Source organism: Plecotus auritus, assembly GCF_963455305.1.
Source record: "Plecotus auritus genome assembly, chromosome: 1".
NCBI classification, from domain to species: domain Eukaryota; kingdom Metazoa; phylum Chordata; class Mammalia; order Chiroptera; family Vespertilionidae; genus Plecotus; species Plecotus auritus.
In genome coordinates, this window is record NC_137770.1 from 59,920,082 (window position 1) to 59,934,013 (window position 13,932).

The 13,932-nt window shown below is 40.4% G+C and overlaps 1 protein-coding gene across 1 annotated transcript in view; it reads right to left on the reverse strand.

Annotated features, from left to right (window-relative positions):
* The window catches only part of UNC13C (unc-13 homolog C), a 579,627-nt gene that overhangs the window by 61,096 nt on the left and 504,599 nt on the right, over window positions 1-13,932 (reverse strand). The window contains exon 30 of the mRNA XM_080645235.1: window positions 9,213-9,293. Coding sequence (XP_080501361.1) covers window positions 9,213-9,293 — 81 coding nt within the window. The remainder of the gene's footprint in view (window positions 1-9,212; window positions 9,294-13,932) is intronic.

A 13,932-nucleotide genomic window follows, 5' to 3' on the forward strand; every position in this document is an offset into this window, starting at 1 on the left:
GGCGAGCCAAGCGGTAAAGAGTGAGCAGGCAGGCAGGCGAGGGGTTAGGGGCGAGCAGGCAGGCAGGTGTACGGTTAGGGGCAAGCAGGCAGGTGAGCCGTTAGGAGTGAGCAGTTCCTGATTGTGAGAGTGATGTCCAACTCCTGGATGTCCGATTGCAGGGATCAGGCCTAAACCAGCAGTCGGATGTCCCCTGAGGGGTCCTGGATTGCGAGAGGGTGCAGGCCATGCTGAGAGACTCCCCTCGCCCCCGTGCATGAATTTCGTGCACTGGGCCTCTAGTAATTTTATAAGAAGACATGTTTTAACTAGGAAGGCATTATTTTGTAGGTCTCTGGGACATGGGGGACTAATAATGAAATGTAAATAAGGTATGAGTGTGTTTCTGAGGAAAGCCTAAGGGTCTCCCTAGAGTTTTTCAGTTATGACACTGAATTGCCTTCTGCTGGAGGCTCTAGCAGCATAGTAAGTGAGCAGAAGATTTGTAAGGGCAAAAATGATGCCTTTGTATTTTGGGTGCATTATATAATAGAAGATGTTGCGAGACACAACCAGGACAGAAGGTAGCAAAGTTAGGGGCGAAAACAAGAAAGTAAGGTGCTATGAATGAAAATCTCCATTCAGTGAACACAGATAAATAACACATGCCACTTAGTCAAGGCTCCTTACTCAAAGAGCAAAGGAAGTGACTTCTAGGTTTATGCAAAAGAAACCTTGATTAAATGGCACTTTATGGGAAGCCTTTCACAGTGTTCAGAACCTGGGCCATGTCTCCTAAGAGCACAGGACTTTTTATATCACCAGCACAGGTAATCAACAGAAAGGAGGATCAGACACTGTGTACACCTTGTTATTCAGAGATTTCACATCCAGTTTTGACTCTTTGCAAGAGCCCTGAAGGAGCAGGAGAGTAGACTCTGTATTTTGCTGAGGCTTGGGTTTGAAGGATATAAATGTGAGGCTGATATGTGGGAGTGGATGTCTTAGCTTTTAAAATCCACTGTCCACAGCTCAGTGCAGCTGAGCTACTCTTCGTTCATTATAGTAAATATTTTGGAGGGGAATTATGTCCTAGAGGGAATTAGTGAATGCAGGGATTGGAAGCCTTCTCAATGTTTCCTTTATGCACATGGAAAGTGGATTTATATCCATTAGTTCTAAACAAGAAAACTATGACTCAGTTTCTTGTTGTTCCTCTGAAACCTGCAGAATCCCTGAACATTTCTGATGTGCTCAGCTGTTTTGCTTAGGCTGGTGCAAATTAGCAGAAAATAACTGGCAAAATAACACATTCGGACAACCAATTTCCTCCTCATTCAGGAAAGGAATTTTCAAGCAGTGAGAGGACCATGGAGAGGGTGGCTGTTCAGTGCTGTGAAGGAAAAGGATGTCATCTGGGTGACCTTCTCCTTACCCTTGGCCCCGTCCTGGCTGATATTTTCACCACAGACATAGACAGACAAAAGACAGAAAGCATGTTTTTCAAGTGTGCACTTGAGCCAAAGCTCAAAGTTATTATGTTGGAGGACAAATCTGGCTTTGGGAAGGTCTTGGCAGCCTGGAATGGTGGGTCAACATTTATAGGATCAGATGACAAAGAGGAATAGAAAAGGCCTTTATTTATGATACAATGTTTTCCGCAAAGTACAGGATAGGGATGACTTAGCTTAACATCAGTAAAATTTAAAAAGCCATAAAGCTTTATTTGCTCTCAACTTCAACATGATTTAGCAAGTGATAGGGCAGCTCTCAAAGCTTACGGAATCTTATGCATTCATATAGGTAATCAGGTCAAGACAAAGGGTGTGAGAGAGCAACAACATTCTCTTCTGGTTAGAACAAAACTGGGATATTAGAGTTATTCCTAATTCATCCCTAGGCTTCATTTTTTTAAATGAAAAATATGAAAAAGTGAAGGGCATCCATAGTAGATGCGCAGGGTTTTGTAAGGTGTAGGAACATGCTATTTAATATATGGCTGCAACAGCATCAGGGAGCATGATGGTTTTCTTCTATGACTGAAGGGCTATCATATACAAAAAGAGGTAGAATTTTTCAAAGGACTGGAGAAGGACCAATGCATAGTAACAAGTATCAGGGAAGCAGATTTTTGGTTCAATATGACAACCTTTCTCACAATAAGTGCATCTTAAAATTGGTGCTATTGCTTATGAGTTAGTGAGGTCCCGTTACTGGCTTTTAAGTGGTGGCCAGTTGGCCACGGGCCAACACTGCAGACACATCTCTCTGTATGTTGGGTTATGAATCCAATTCTAAGAGTTTAGAATCCTCTTCATTTCTTTGACTCTCTGACCTATATTTTAGATGTAATTCTTCATCTTTCCTCTGCGCATTGTGATTTTTGCAGATTATTTAACCTCACAGATTATCAGTTCATTTATTTTTAGAGTGGGAATAAAAATAGCCTCCATTCTTGAGTGTAGTGTGGTAAAGATGAAATTAATTACTGCAACCGCTTTGCGAACTGTAAAGATCTTTCTATTTGTAAGAAAATATACTTAATTGGTAGAACAACTCCCCAAACTGTAGCCCTGCTTTGTTTCCTGAGCACCAATCCCTGCCTCTAGCAGGCCGCTGGATACTTATTTTAATGTTTCTGCCACCATATCTAACTCCAACGTGGGAAGAAGAAAATGACCCTCCTGCCTACGTTGCCATTTTTCTCAGTGGAGCCATGCTTCCCACTTGCCTGATACCTCGGAGTCACCCTGGGCTCCTCTCTTTCTCCTGCCCCAATTTCAGATCCAAGTTCCAGTGACGTCCCTTTCTGGTGCCACTCGTGTTCATCTTTTACTTTCCACCACCCTGGTGATAGCCCTCATCCATCTTATGCACTAAATAAGTGTAACTGACCTCTGTGACCATAATCTTGAATCATTCAACCCAGTTTGCACATTCCTGTAAAATTTCCATTGCTGAAATGGTCCTTCTGGCATGCCATATATTTTCAAAAACACCAATGGCTCCTCATTTATAGAATCCACTGAGGGTGCAAAAGGACCTCTGTACTTTCAACCCAAACCTCATTTTATACTGTTTTTACTGTACAAACGTCCAGTTAAATCCAGTCTGGTGAGTAGAATGGTCTGGTCACTGAATCCTAGCCCTCTGGCCCTGTGCTTGCTGTGGTGAAATCCTTTCTCCCTGATTATATTCAAGTCATGTGTCTTTCTCCACTGTTCCCACTCTGATGTCTTTCCCATCTCATTTGGGGCTCCCTTCCATCCATCAAGACCACTCCTTCAGCTTTTCCCAGTCCCTGGAATTCATAGTAGTGGCTTATTCCTCTAAATCCTTACCACTTTTTCTTGTTAAACACACACATATTTTTATTGATTTCAGAGAGGAAGGGAGAGGGAGAAAGAGAGATAGAAATATCAATGATGAGAGAGAATCATGGACTGGTTGCCTCCTGCACGCCCCACATTGAGGATCAAGTCCGCAAGCTGGCCATGTACCCTGACCGGGAATCGAACCGTGACCTCCTGGCTCATAGATAGATGCTCAACCACTGCACCACGCCAGCTGGCCTCCTTACCACTTTTTAATCTGTGCCCCTTGGTTAGCATCTGTATCATCCTGTTCTACCTCTTACACTGTTTCTCATAAATTAACACACATCATTATCTAATTTTTAATGTGCCTTTTCCATCTTTAAATCCAGAATAAAAACTCCTTGAGAGAAGGAACAGCCCTGCTTCCCAAAGGGAAGTCTCAGAAAATACTGAAGAATCTCGGGGCAGGCGGGGTGTGTGTGTGTGGGGGGTCTTCTTTATAGTGAGAAGTTGCTGTGCACAGGAAACCAAAGGCCAGAGCACAAGGCCTTGAGGACTTGAGCTATTGCTTGAGGCAAAGAATCAAATTTAATAGGCAGCTTCCCTGAGAGAGAATGAAAGGTTTATTAAGAAAGGGGGGAAAAGAGGTACTTTGGCTCTATGAGGTTAGCAGCAGAGAGGGGCTCCTCCAAAATAACCCAGTTCCCAGGCAAATGGCAGTTACATTTAAAGAGCTTTCTATACGACAGGAACTGTTTTTACTTACGTTATATGTGGTAACGCATTAACAATAACCTCTTCAATCCTCTTTTCATTCCCAGGGGCGAGGGCAGTAATTTGCACACTTGAGTTTCTCTCTCTTAATCACCCACATCCTGCTACTCTAATTGCCCACATAGTTTCAAATATTTTATTTACATTTTTATTTATATTCATTTTCTGTACAGGCTTCCATCCTTCACAGTAATATGTTGACTTCACTAATGTAAGGGGGCCTGGTGAGGAGCAGTTATTTATCCGAATGAAAAGAACTATGAATAAAGTATCATTTCCTTTTTCTTGATAAGTATCTAGAAATATTTTTTTTGTGTGTGAGTTCTGCATGAAACTGCAAAAACTAAAGCACTTCAGACCTGATTATAATTTGTAAGGGTGAAAAATAGTACTGCTAAATAAAAAAAAAAAATCAAGATAAATATTGCCTGCATGCTTAGCAAGACATTCCTTTTATAATCCCAATTAAAACCTTTCTAAATTCTTCAACTTGTCATGTTTGTCATATATTTAAAGATCTCTCAGTCTATTTTTACTGACTGAAGGGAACATGCTAATGTTTCTTCACGAATTTGCAGGAAGAATTTACTTTTTCGTTACATATACTATTTTGGTAGTGATTTCCCATCATCATTTTTTTTTTTCTTTACAGTACCTGAATCATGATTTTGGTAAATTCTGGCAGACAATTTATCTTGCAATCTTGTAAACTTAGATATAATAATAACCTGCCTTTAATGGCTGAGGTTTACTTTAAGAAAATTATTTGGTAGATATTTCAAAATTATTTCCTACTACAACTGGATTCCTTTTTTCATCTCAGATCAGAAGTTCAGATTCTTTACTTGGATGTTTAAGCCTTAGTATTTTGGCTCCAATCCAATGTTCTCCTCTCTCTCTCTCTCTCTTTTCTTCTTTTTTGGTGTGAAGCAAACCTGCAACCTAGGTATGTGCCTTGACTGGGAGTCAAACCCACGACCCTTCAGTCCCCAGGCCAGTGCTCTAACCACTGAATAAAACCAGTCAGGGCCAATGTTCCTCTCTTATTCCCTATAATATTCAGCCAGTCATGACCTAGTCCTCTTTGCTAGACTAAGTGACATTTTCAGGCTGACCCACACCTTCTCGCATTTCACTCATGCTTTTCTGCAACAACTTTCCCCTTGTTTTTCCCCAATTCATCTTCTAAACTCCAAATTTGTTTCTCTAGGAAGCTTTTCCCCAGGTACCCACGAAGAACTTATCACCCTTTCTGCATCCCCAACCACTTTTTCCACATCTCTTTTTATCAATTGTAGATGTTTTTGTTCATAAGTCAAGAGCAAGGTCTCTTATCTTTTGCCACCTCTTCATTGCTCACTATACTTGATATATGCAGTAAACTTTCAAATAATAATTTTTGAATTACAATGCTCCAAACTAGGTAAGACATGTATTCTTCCCATAAGCAGCTGGATTTTAAATAACGCAAAAAATATACTTATAATGATAAAAAAGAAGATGCTGAGAAGCAGCCACCATATTTCCATGTGAAAAACAGGTAACAGGATGGGATAAGACCTTAGTCAGGGTAACAGCCTCAGGCATAACATCGCATATCCTGAGATTTGTCTGGAATCCTGAGTGGCAGAAATGGTGTTATCTAGTATTAAATGAACAAGTAAGTTCGAAAGCTCTATTTGAATAGATATTCATATTTAGTCTAAATTCTTTTCTTTATACCAAGAAATGCAGATTCCTAGAGGGCCCTGATCCCCATGTTTATTATTGTTAAACCCCCATATCACCACTGCATGAAGTCAACCACACATTGCAGATTCATGTCGGGTCCAAATGACAAGTATTCCAGGGAAATTGGAAGGGTAGGAAATATAAAAGCAGCCAGCTTTTATTTATTTATTTATTTCTGAGTATTTAAAACTTCATCATAAAATAACTTCAGGAATGTTCAAGATTTAAGAATTCCCTTAAGTCTGGAGATTCATGCTCAGGTCCAGTAACTGCTGTTGGAAACGTGTCTCCTGTTTATCTTTGAAAGAAACCCACATTTCAGGGAATCCTACAGCAGTCCTGAGTCTTCTGACATGTGGTCTGAGACGCAAAAGCTCAACAAGGACCTTTTCAAACTAGGGTTTCCCAATTGGCCTATTAGCTTGCACATACTGATTAAGTTGTTGGCTGTCTGCCTCATAGTTGTCGTCTTGCTACTTTTATTTTCAAATGCCATTGATTTGGCTGTGTTGGCAGGTAATGGAATGTCTCAAAGCCCAACCATGCTACCTGCAGTATATCGTTATAACTTCTGTTACTTGTACCGTATTCTAACCTTCTGGCTTATAATTAAAACTACATGGGACTGATATTAGAAAATTTCCAGCCCAGGCCCCGTGCATTTGTGGTTGAGTGTCGACCCATGAACCAGGAGATCAGGTTTCTGGTTGGAGCACATGCCTAGGTTGTGGGCTTGATCCCCAGTAGGGGTATGCAGGAGGCAGCCAATCAATGATTCTCTCTTATCACTGATGTTTCTATCTCTCTTGCTCCTTCTCCCTTCTTCTCTGCAATCAATAAAAATATATTTAAAAAAATAAAATTTTTATTACTTAAGAGAGTTAATATTTTGTATTAATACTTGCATGGAGGTTGAAATATTTTAAATTATTTTAGATAATTAGAAAATAAATATGATATTTTAATTTAGAAAGAATTAATCACTCTGAAAAAATATCCATTTTGGCTTGCTATATTTTATCTACACTTTGTTAACATTTAGGGAAATAGTGTGACATAGAAACAAAGACATTGACTATAGAGTTTGGAAATTTTTCTCTGCTCTGCCAATTACTAGCAGGTCGTTGTCCTTAGACAAATAATTTAAACTCTTTTAGCCTCTGTTTTCTCATCTATAAAATGCGAATCATTAATCTTGATCTATCTACCACCCAGGGTATTTATAAAGACCAAACAAGGTGAATCTGAAAGATATTTGAAAAAATTAAAAACACAATTTCAATCTATATTCTACAAACTCCATAGCATTCTTCTCCTCCTTTTTCTTATTCCCAGCTTATTTGCTTAAATTGAGCTAAAGTGAAATAAAGGTTCATCTCTTTGGCAGCCTTTGGGTGTTAGTCTGGTTAGCATCTGCTTCTTCTAAGAACATCTTCCTCCTGAAGTCCCTGCTTGCCTTATGGTATTCCTTTTGCTAGGCTCCAGGCTGACATTGGGGTTACAACTGGGTTACAATTATCTTAAGTAGTCTTCTTCTTTCTCCTGAGTTCCTTTGTAGTCAACATGAGAAGTAGTGCTTGCTATGGCAGCCAGCAGGTGCAAATATCAGCTGCAGACAAGACAAAGGGAGTCCTAGCTTTGGCTAACGGATGACAGGGCCATTGAAAGCAGATATCAGGGAATGACCTGGCAGATGGGCAGGTCACAGGGACAAGAGTCTAATAGCAAGCCTAGCATGGAGACCCACGAGAAAGAGGTGGCATCAAAGAAGGGGAATAGAAGGACTGGAGATGTGACCTCACACTCTGAGGCTCAGGAGTACCAGGGTCAGACTCCAGTCCTAAAATAACAAGATAATGACACAGACCCTTTTATTCAATCTTGGATATCAGGTAAGTCCAAAAGAGCAAGGCAAGTATTTGGTGGCTGAGGCTGAATTAAAAGATCATCACAGGTGACCCAGACAGGAAAATGGGATAGTTGAGCTGTCAAGATGTAGATTTCTAGGGGTCAAAGTTGTCTCAGAGTTTGGGCAGAGTTCAGCCTACAGGTGTTGGTCAAGTGTCCTGACCCCAAAGAATTAGAGAAATATTAGGGTTGTGGGCAGGAGCCAGGTCTGTTAATGAATGCCAGTCCTTTTCACAGAACACATTTTCCTTTCTCTCTTAAAGTCATACATTGATCTAAAAAAATCCATAAAGGGCTGGATTTAGATTCTATAAATTTTACGTTTTTTCCCTTCTTTATGGTGCACTGCAGAGTTCTTATTTTTTTTCTAACTGGCATTTTCCTATGTATAGCTCTTAGCACTGCTATCACTCTTATTCACAGTTTCCCATTTCTTACATTTCCAAAGGTTCTTATTCACATTTTTCCATTTCTTCTGAAAATTATTTTGTAAAACTTCCATACTTCCAGACAATACTCTTGCTGTTTCTTTACAAACTCTATTTCTGTAATATCACAGCCTAAATTCTCACTCCCCAGCTTCCACTAGGTGTTACAAAGCTTTTACCTCACCGATTTCATTTTGCAGGTTTTGACATTAAACAAGTAAAAGATGGCCTCTATTGAATGCTGATCCTGAAAAACAAAAGCCACGAGGTGGTAGTTTTGTGAAGGTGTCCAGTTGTTAGACAGCTAGAACTCTGTTCTAATGAATTCTAAAGTCTGTTTCCACCCAGTGAGACTATTCTGTGCTCTGAAAACAGCTCCTGGTAGCTGACACTTTTTGCTGCACTGTTCACACATCCTGAATAATAGATGCTTCCTACAGTGAAGCGAGGGGAAATTGGACACAGTTTAAATTTAGGAGATAAACTGATTTTTCACTTTAACAAACTTAAATATATATGTACAAAATTCATGTACATAAATATGTAAGGGATCGATGAAAACAAAGAAATTCTAAGTTAAATTTTGAGATCTTCCCACATTTAGCCCACATTTACTACCACTTTTGGTCAACCTTTGGCTATGAAAAATTGATGCACACAGCACAATGCCTTTGAATTTTGAGCAGAAAATTAAAATTATTGTGCTAAGAGAGAGGAGATTGATCTTTTAAAAACCATTTCAACAAGTATAGAACACATAAAAAGAAATTCTGTTAACCTCAAATCCCACGAGGCATCTGTGGAACTGGGCTTTGGGGATAGTCCATATCTTTCTTTGAGAACATGTTACAAGATAGGTTTCACACACATTTTTTAGAGATAGACAAAGGAAGCAAATAAAAGGGCAGTAATATGGATGTAATAAGGTGATATGGGATAACCGGACACACTTCAGGAATGTATCTATACAACTGTCCATGGATGGCACAGCACTACAGAGATGCATCTGGGGTACCTTTCGCTGAGAGCACACGGGGAGATTCTGGATGCATACCCAGAGGCACTGTAACCTTACCTTGATTGTAGCCAGGACCACCTCCATTATGGTGCACTGTCTTAGCGTCAGACCCTTGGCATCCTCTCGAATCATGTGCTCCTATTAAACAGGTTAATAATTGCTTATAAAATAACCAGTTCATTAACTTAACAACTATTTTCAAACAAAATCTGTATAATCTCCATATGAAAAAATTTTTTTGAAATATTTTCTTCTTATTGACACTTTTCAGATTATTATTTTGTCATATATTAAATACCCATTTTGCCAAAAGAAGAAATGCTAAGTATTTACTTAAAGAATAGTACTTTGATTCATTTGTGGTTTTTTCCTCCACTTACAAGTTAATGTTAAAACAAAAGAGAAAAACCTGAAAAATGTGATTCAAAGCTTTTGCACCTTAATTCCTTGCTTTATGTTTTTTAAGACTAAAGCAGGTCAATTATGGAAAAGACTTAAGAGGTGAATTTTAGACTCTTTCAATTACTACTGATAAAGACTATGTATCACGCTTCCAATTTATTCTCTTTCTTGGAGCCCCTTATTGCTTAGTTATTGCTAGGAAAAGGTCAACTGAATTTGGGATTAGATATTTTCAATATTTCAAAATATGTTTTCAATATTTTAGAACTGATTTCCATATTTTACAATGGATTTTTCTCATTGTTCAATGTGGACTATCTCAACCCATTAGTCAAAGCTTCTGTAGGGAAATGATGGTAGAAAATTGAAGACAACAATAGAAATAGAAATTTGTCTAAGAGAAAAATGTTAAAACTACTGAATTCCCAAATTAATACAATCTCCCTCAGGCTGCCACTATTCTAATCAATAAGAGCCAACAAATATTTATTGAATGCTCACTATGTGCCAGTACTGTTCCAGATGATTGAGACATACTGTTGAATAAAGAAAGACTTTTGCTCCCCTGGAACTTAAATTCTAGCTTCTACAGGTGCCTTTGTATGAATTAGAGGAAATGGCCTTACAGGTGTACACAGCTTTGGGAATGCATGGCTTGATTAATGAGTCAGTGCCTTTGGTCATAATAAAAGGTGTCTCTTTTTCTATGGGGCACAGCTCCACATCACCACGTATTGCTTGGCAAATGGAGTCTGGGCTTTATTTAGACCATCATTTGCCACCTTAGCCAGGAATGGTTATAAAATAACCAGTTCATTAACTCTGTTCAATTCACAAATGTGCCATCACAATTAGTGGCTCATCACTCTGTTCTAGGCCTTATGCTGTTAGTAGATGCCATGACTTCCTGAAGGTGGTTTCTGTGTCTTACTTCTGCAGCCTTTCAGTACCTATCTTGGCAATCATCACCTGCTAGGCATTCAATATATTTTTGGAACTGAATTGCACTCCTCTCACCTTATCTTGTAAAGTTCAACATGCTTAAATTGAATAAAATTTCTTTGAATATTGAAGGTTGAATCCAATGTTTCAAGGACCCATGGTATACATGTCTGCATCTCACTGCATCTTTCTGATATAGGGATTTCAACTCAAACATGTGTGTCCATTTAATATATTTTTTTAAGTATATTTTATTGATATTTTACAGAGAGGAAGGGAGAGGGATAGAGAGCTAGAAACATCGATGAGAGAGAAGCATCGATCAGCTGCCTCCTGCACATCCCCCCATGGGGATGTGCCCGCAACCAAGGTACATGCCCTTGACCGGAATCGAACCCGGGACCCTTCAGTCCGCAGGCCGATGCTCTATCCACTGAGCCAAACTGGTTTCGGCCCATTTAATATTTTTAAACATAAATATTAAATAACCATTGAGACTCAAAGAGTAATGAAAAATGTTTGCTGAATTATAGGGGGGAATGCTTTAGGATAGGCAAGTAAATACAAATATTTTATATTAAATCTCTGGCTTCATCAGTCGTGACTAGCTTTACAATGTGTTTAAATTGTTTAGTAGATGTTAATCAATGATATATGTGGTGCTGTAGAAAACCACAATTCTTGCTAGAAAAATTTCTCTGGGATTTAATAATACCTCATTCAAATAAGGGAGTATCTAAAAGAGGCTGGCAATGAGTTATTATCCAATGAGTTATGCTTGCTTATGATAAACCCATAGTCTAAGATGCATTTTTCTTCATTGGTTTGATATTATATTACCACTTGTCAATATGATGTATTCATTCAAAAAATTATGGCAAATCTGATCCCGTTAAATAGTCAAAAGTTGGATATACATAAGATCCATACATTATGAAGTTCCAGAAACAGGAGGTAATAAATATATATCCAACTGCTGAATAAATATTTGTTTCATGAATCCATTCGAAATTTTAGTTCCCTCATTATTCTATTTTCTTTGATCCTGTGTTCTTTTAAGTAAGCTTAATTTTTGTTAATATTTCTATATAGGATTTCTAAATATATCCATCAGTACAATTATTTTAAACTAGAGGCCCAGTGTACGAAATTCGTGCATGGGTGTGTGTGTCTCTCAGCCCAGCCTGCACCCTTTCCAATCTGGGACCCCTTGAGGAATGTCCGACTGCCCGTTTAGGCCCAATCCTACCGGGATAGGGCCTAAACGGGCAGTCGGACATCCCTCTCACAATCCAGGACTGCTGGCTCCCAACCGCTCGCCTGCCTGCCTTCCTGATTTCTCTTAACCACTTCTGCCTGCCAGCCTGATCACCCCCTAACTGCTCCTATGCCAGCCTGGTCACCCCTAACTGCCCTCCCCTGCAGGCCTGGTTCCCCCCCAACTGCACTCCCCTGCAGGCCTGGGTCCCCTGCAACTACCCTCCTCTGCAGGCCTGGTCACCCGCAACTGCCCTCCCCTGCAGGCTTGATTGTCCCCAACTGCCCTCCCTTGCAGGCCTGGTCCCTCCAAACTGCCCTCCCCTGCTGGCCTGATCACACACAACTGCCCTCCCTTGTAGGCCTGGTCCCTCCCAACTGCCCTCCTGAGCTGGCCATCTTGCGGCGGCCATCTTGTGTCCACATGGGGGCAGCCATCTTGTGTGTTGGAGTGATGGTCAATTTGCATATTACTCTTTTATTAGATAGGATAGAGGCCTGGTGCACGTGTAGGGGTAGGGGGTCAGCTAGTTTGCCCTGAAGGGTGTCCCAGATCAGGGTGGGGGTTCCCTTGGGGCATGGGGTGGCCTGGGCAAGGGGTCTGTGGTGGTTCGCAGGCTGGCCACGCCCCCCAGCGCCCCAAGTGGAGGCCCTGGTATCTGGGATTTATTTATCTTCTATAATTGAAACTTTGTAGCCTTGAGCGGAGCCAAGCCTCCTGCTTGCTCCGTGGCCACAGCCATTTTTGTTGGGATTTATTTATCTTCTGTAATTGAAACTTGTAGCCTTGAGTGGAGGCCTGGGCCTGCCAGGGTGTGTGGAAAGATTGGCTTCCTCCATTGCCTGGGAAACCCAAGCCTTCTGCTCGCTCCATGGCCGCAGCCATCTTGGTTGGGTTAATTTGCATACTCACTCCTGATTGGCTGGTAGGCGTGGCTTGTGGGTGTAGCAGAGTGATGGTTAATTTGCATATTACTCTTTTATTAGATAGGATAGTACTTTTTCAGTAAATCAAATCTGCTTTCAAACTAATATATAAACAATGCAAAGGCCCAAAAGTTAAAAAAAAATTGGTAGTAATATTCTAGTGACATAAGGGAAAATAGCTTTGCAAATTTTCAAGTTCTTTTTTATGGCTAGAATTTTAAGTTTTTGCATATGGTTATAGAGGATTTATTGCTTTGTAATTCAAGTAATAATTAAATGGACTAATCATTTAAAAACTAATAAAAAGCAAGGATCAGCAAACATATGATACAGAACTAAGTTATTTTCCATCACCTATGGATACCAAGGTTCTATTTTTAGTCCTTCAGGTTATTACAATGTTGATTCACTAAACCTTTTTGGACCTTTTATTCATAATTTGATTTTAGTTTATTACATACAAAAGAGAATTAATTGAATTGATAAAATTTGGGGGCTCCAAAGGGACCTAACTTAGCATGGACTCTGATTTTTCTCACCTAGCATGTATGTACCCTCTGAAAGCCAGTCTCCATCTCACTCAGAGTTTATCTATACTAATAAAAGGGTAATATGCTAATTAGACTGGACATCTTCTGGACATCCTTCCAGACGTCCTTCTGGACAAAGCCATGGTGGTGGGGACCAAGGCAGAGGTGGTTAAGGGTAACCAGGTGGGCAGGGGAGAGCAGTTAGGGATGACCAGGCTGGCAGGGGAGGGCAGTTAGGGGCAACCAGGCCGACAAGGGAGGGCAGTTAGGGATGACCAGGCCAGCAAGGGAGGGCAATTAGGGGCAACCAGGCCAGTAGGGGAGAGCCTATGTGACCCGGCCTAAATTGGCAGTCAGACATCCCCTGAGGGGGTCCTAGAATGGAGAGGGTGAAGGCTGGGCTGAAGCCCCCGCTCCCATGCACTAATTTCGTGCACTGGACCTCTAGTAAGATTTGAATAGGCCTGACTGCAGTCAGGGGTGCCTATGTGAGTTAAGGCAAATAGCATATGTTATTCCCCAGGCCACAGTTGTTGGCTTGGGAATGGTGATACACTCCATCAGAGCTAATGATATGCCAGTGGACTTTGCTGGAATTCTTTGCATCAAGGTGGGTATTCTCTACAAGATTTCAAGTTCAAAGACATTAGATACTGAGCAGAGATAGCTATTGTACAAACAGGAAGGGAGGTATGTTACAGCAACACATCACATAAGGA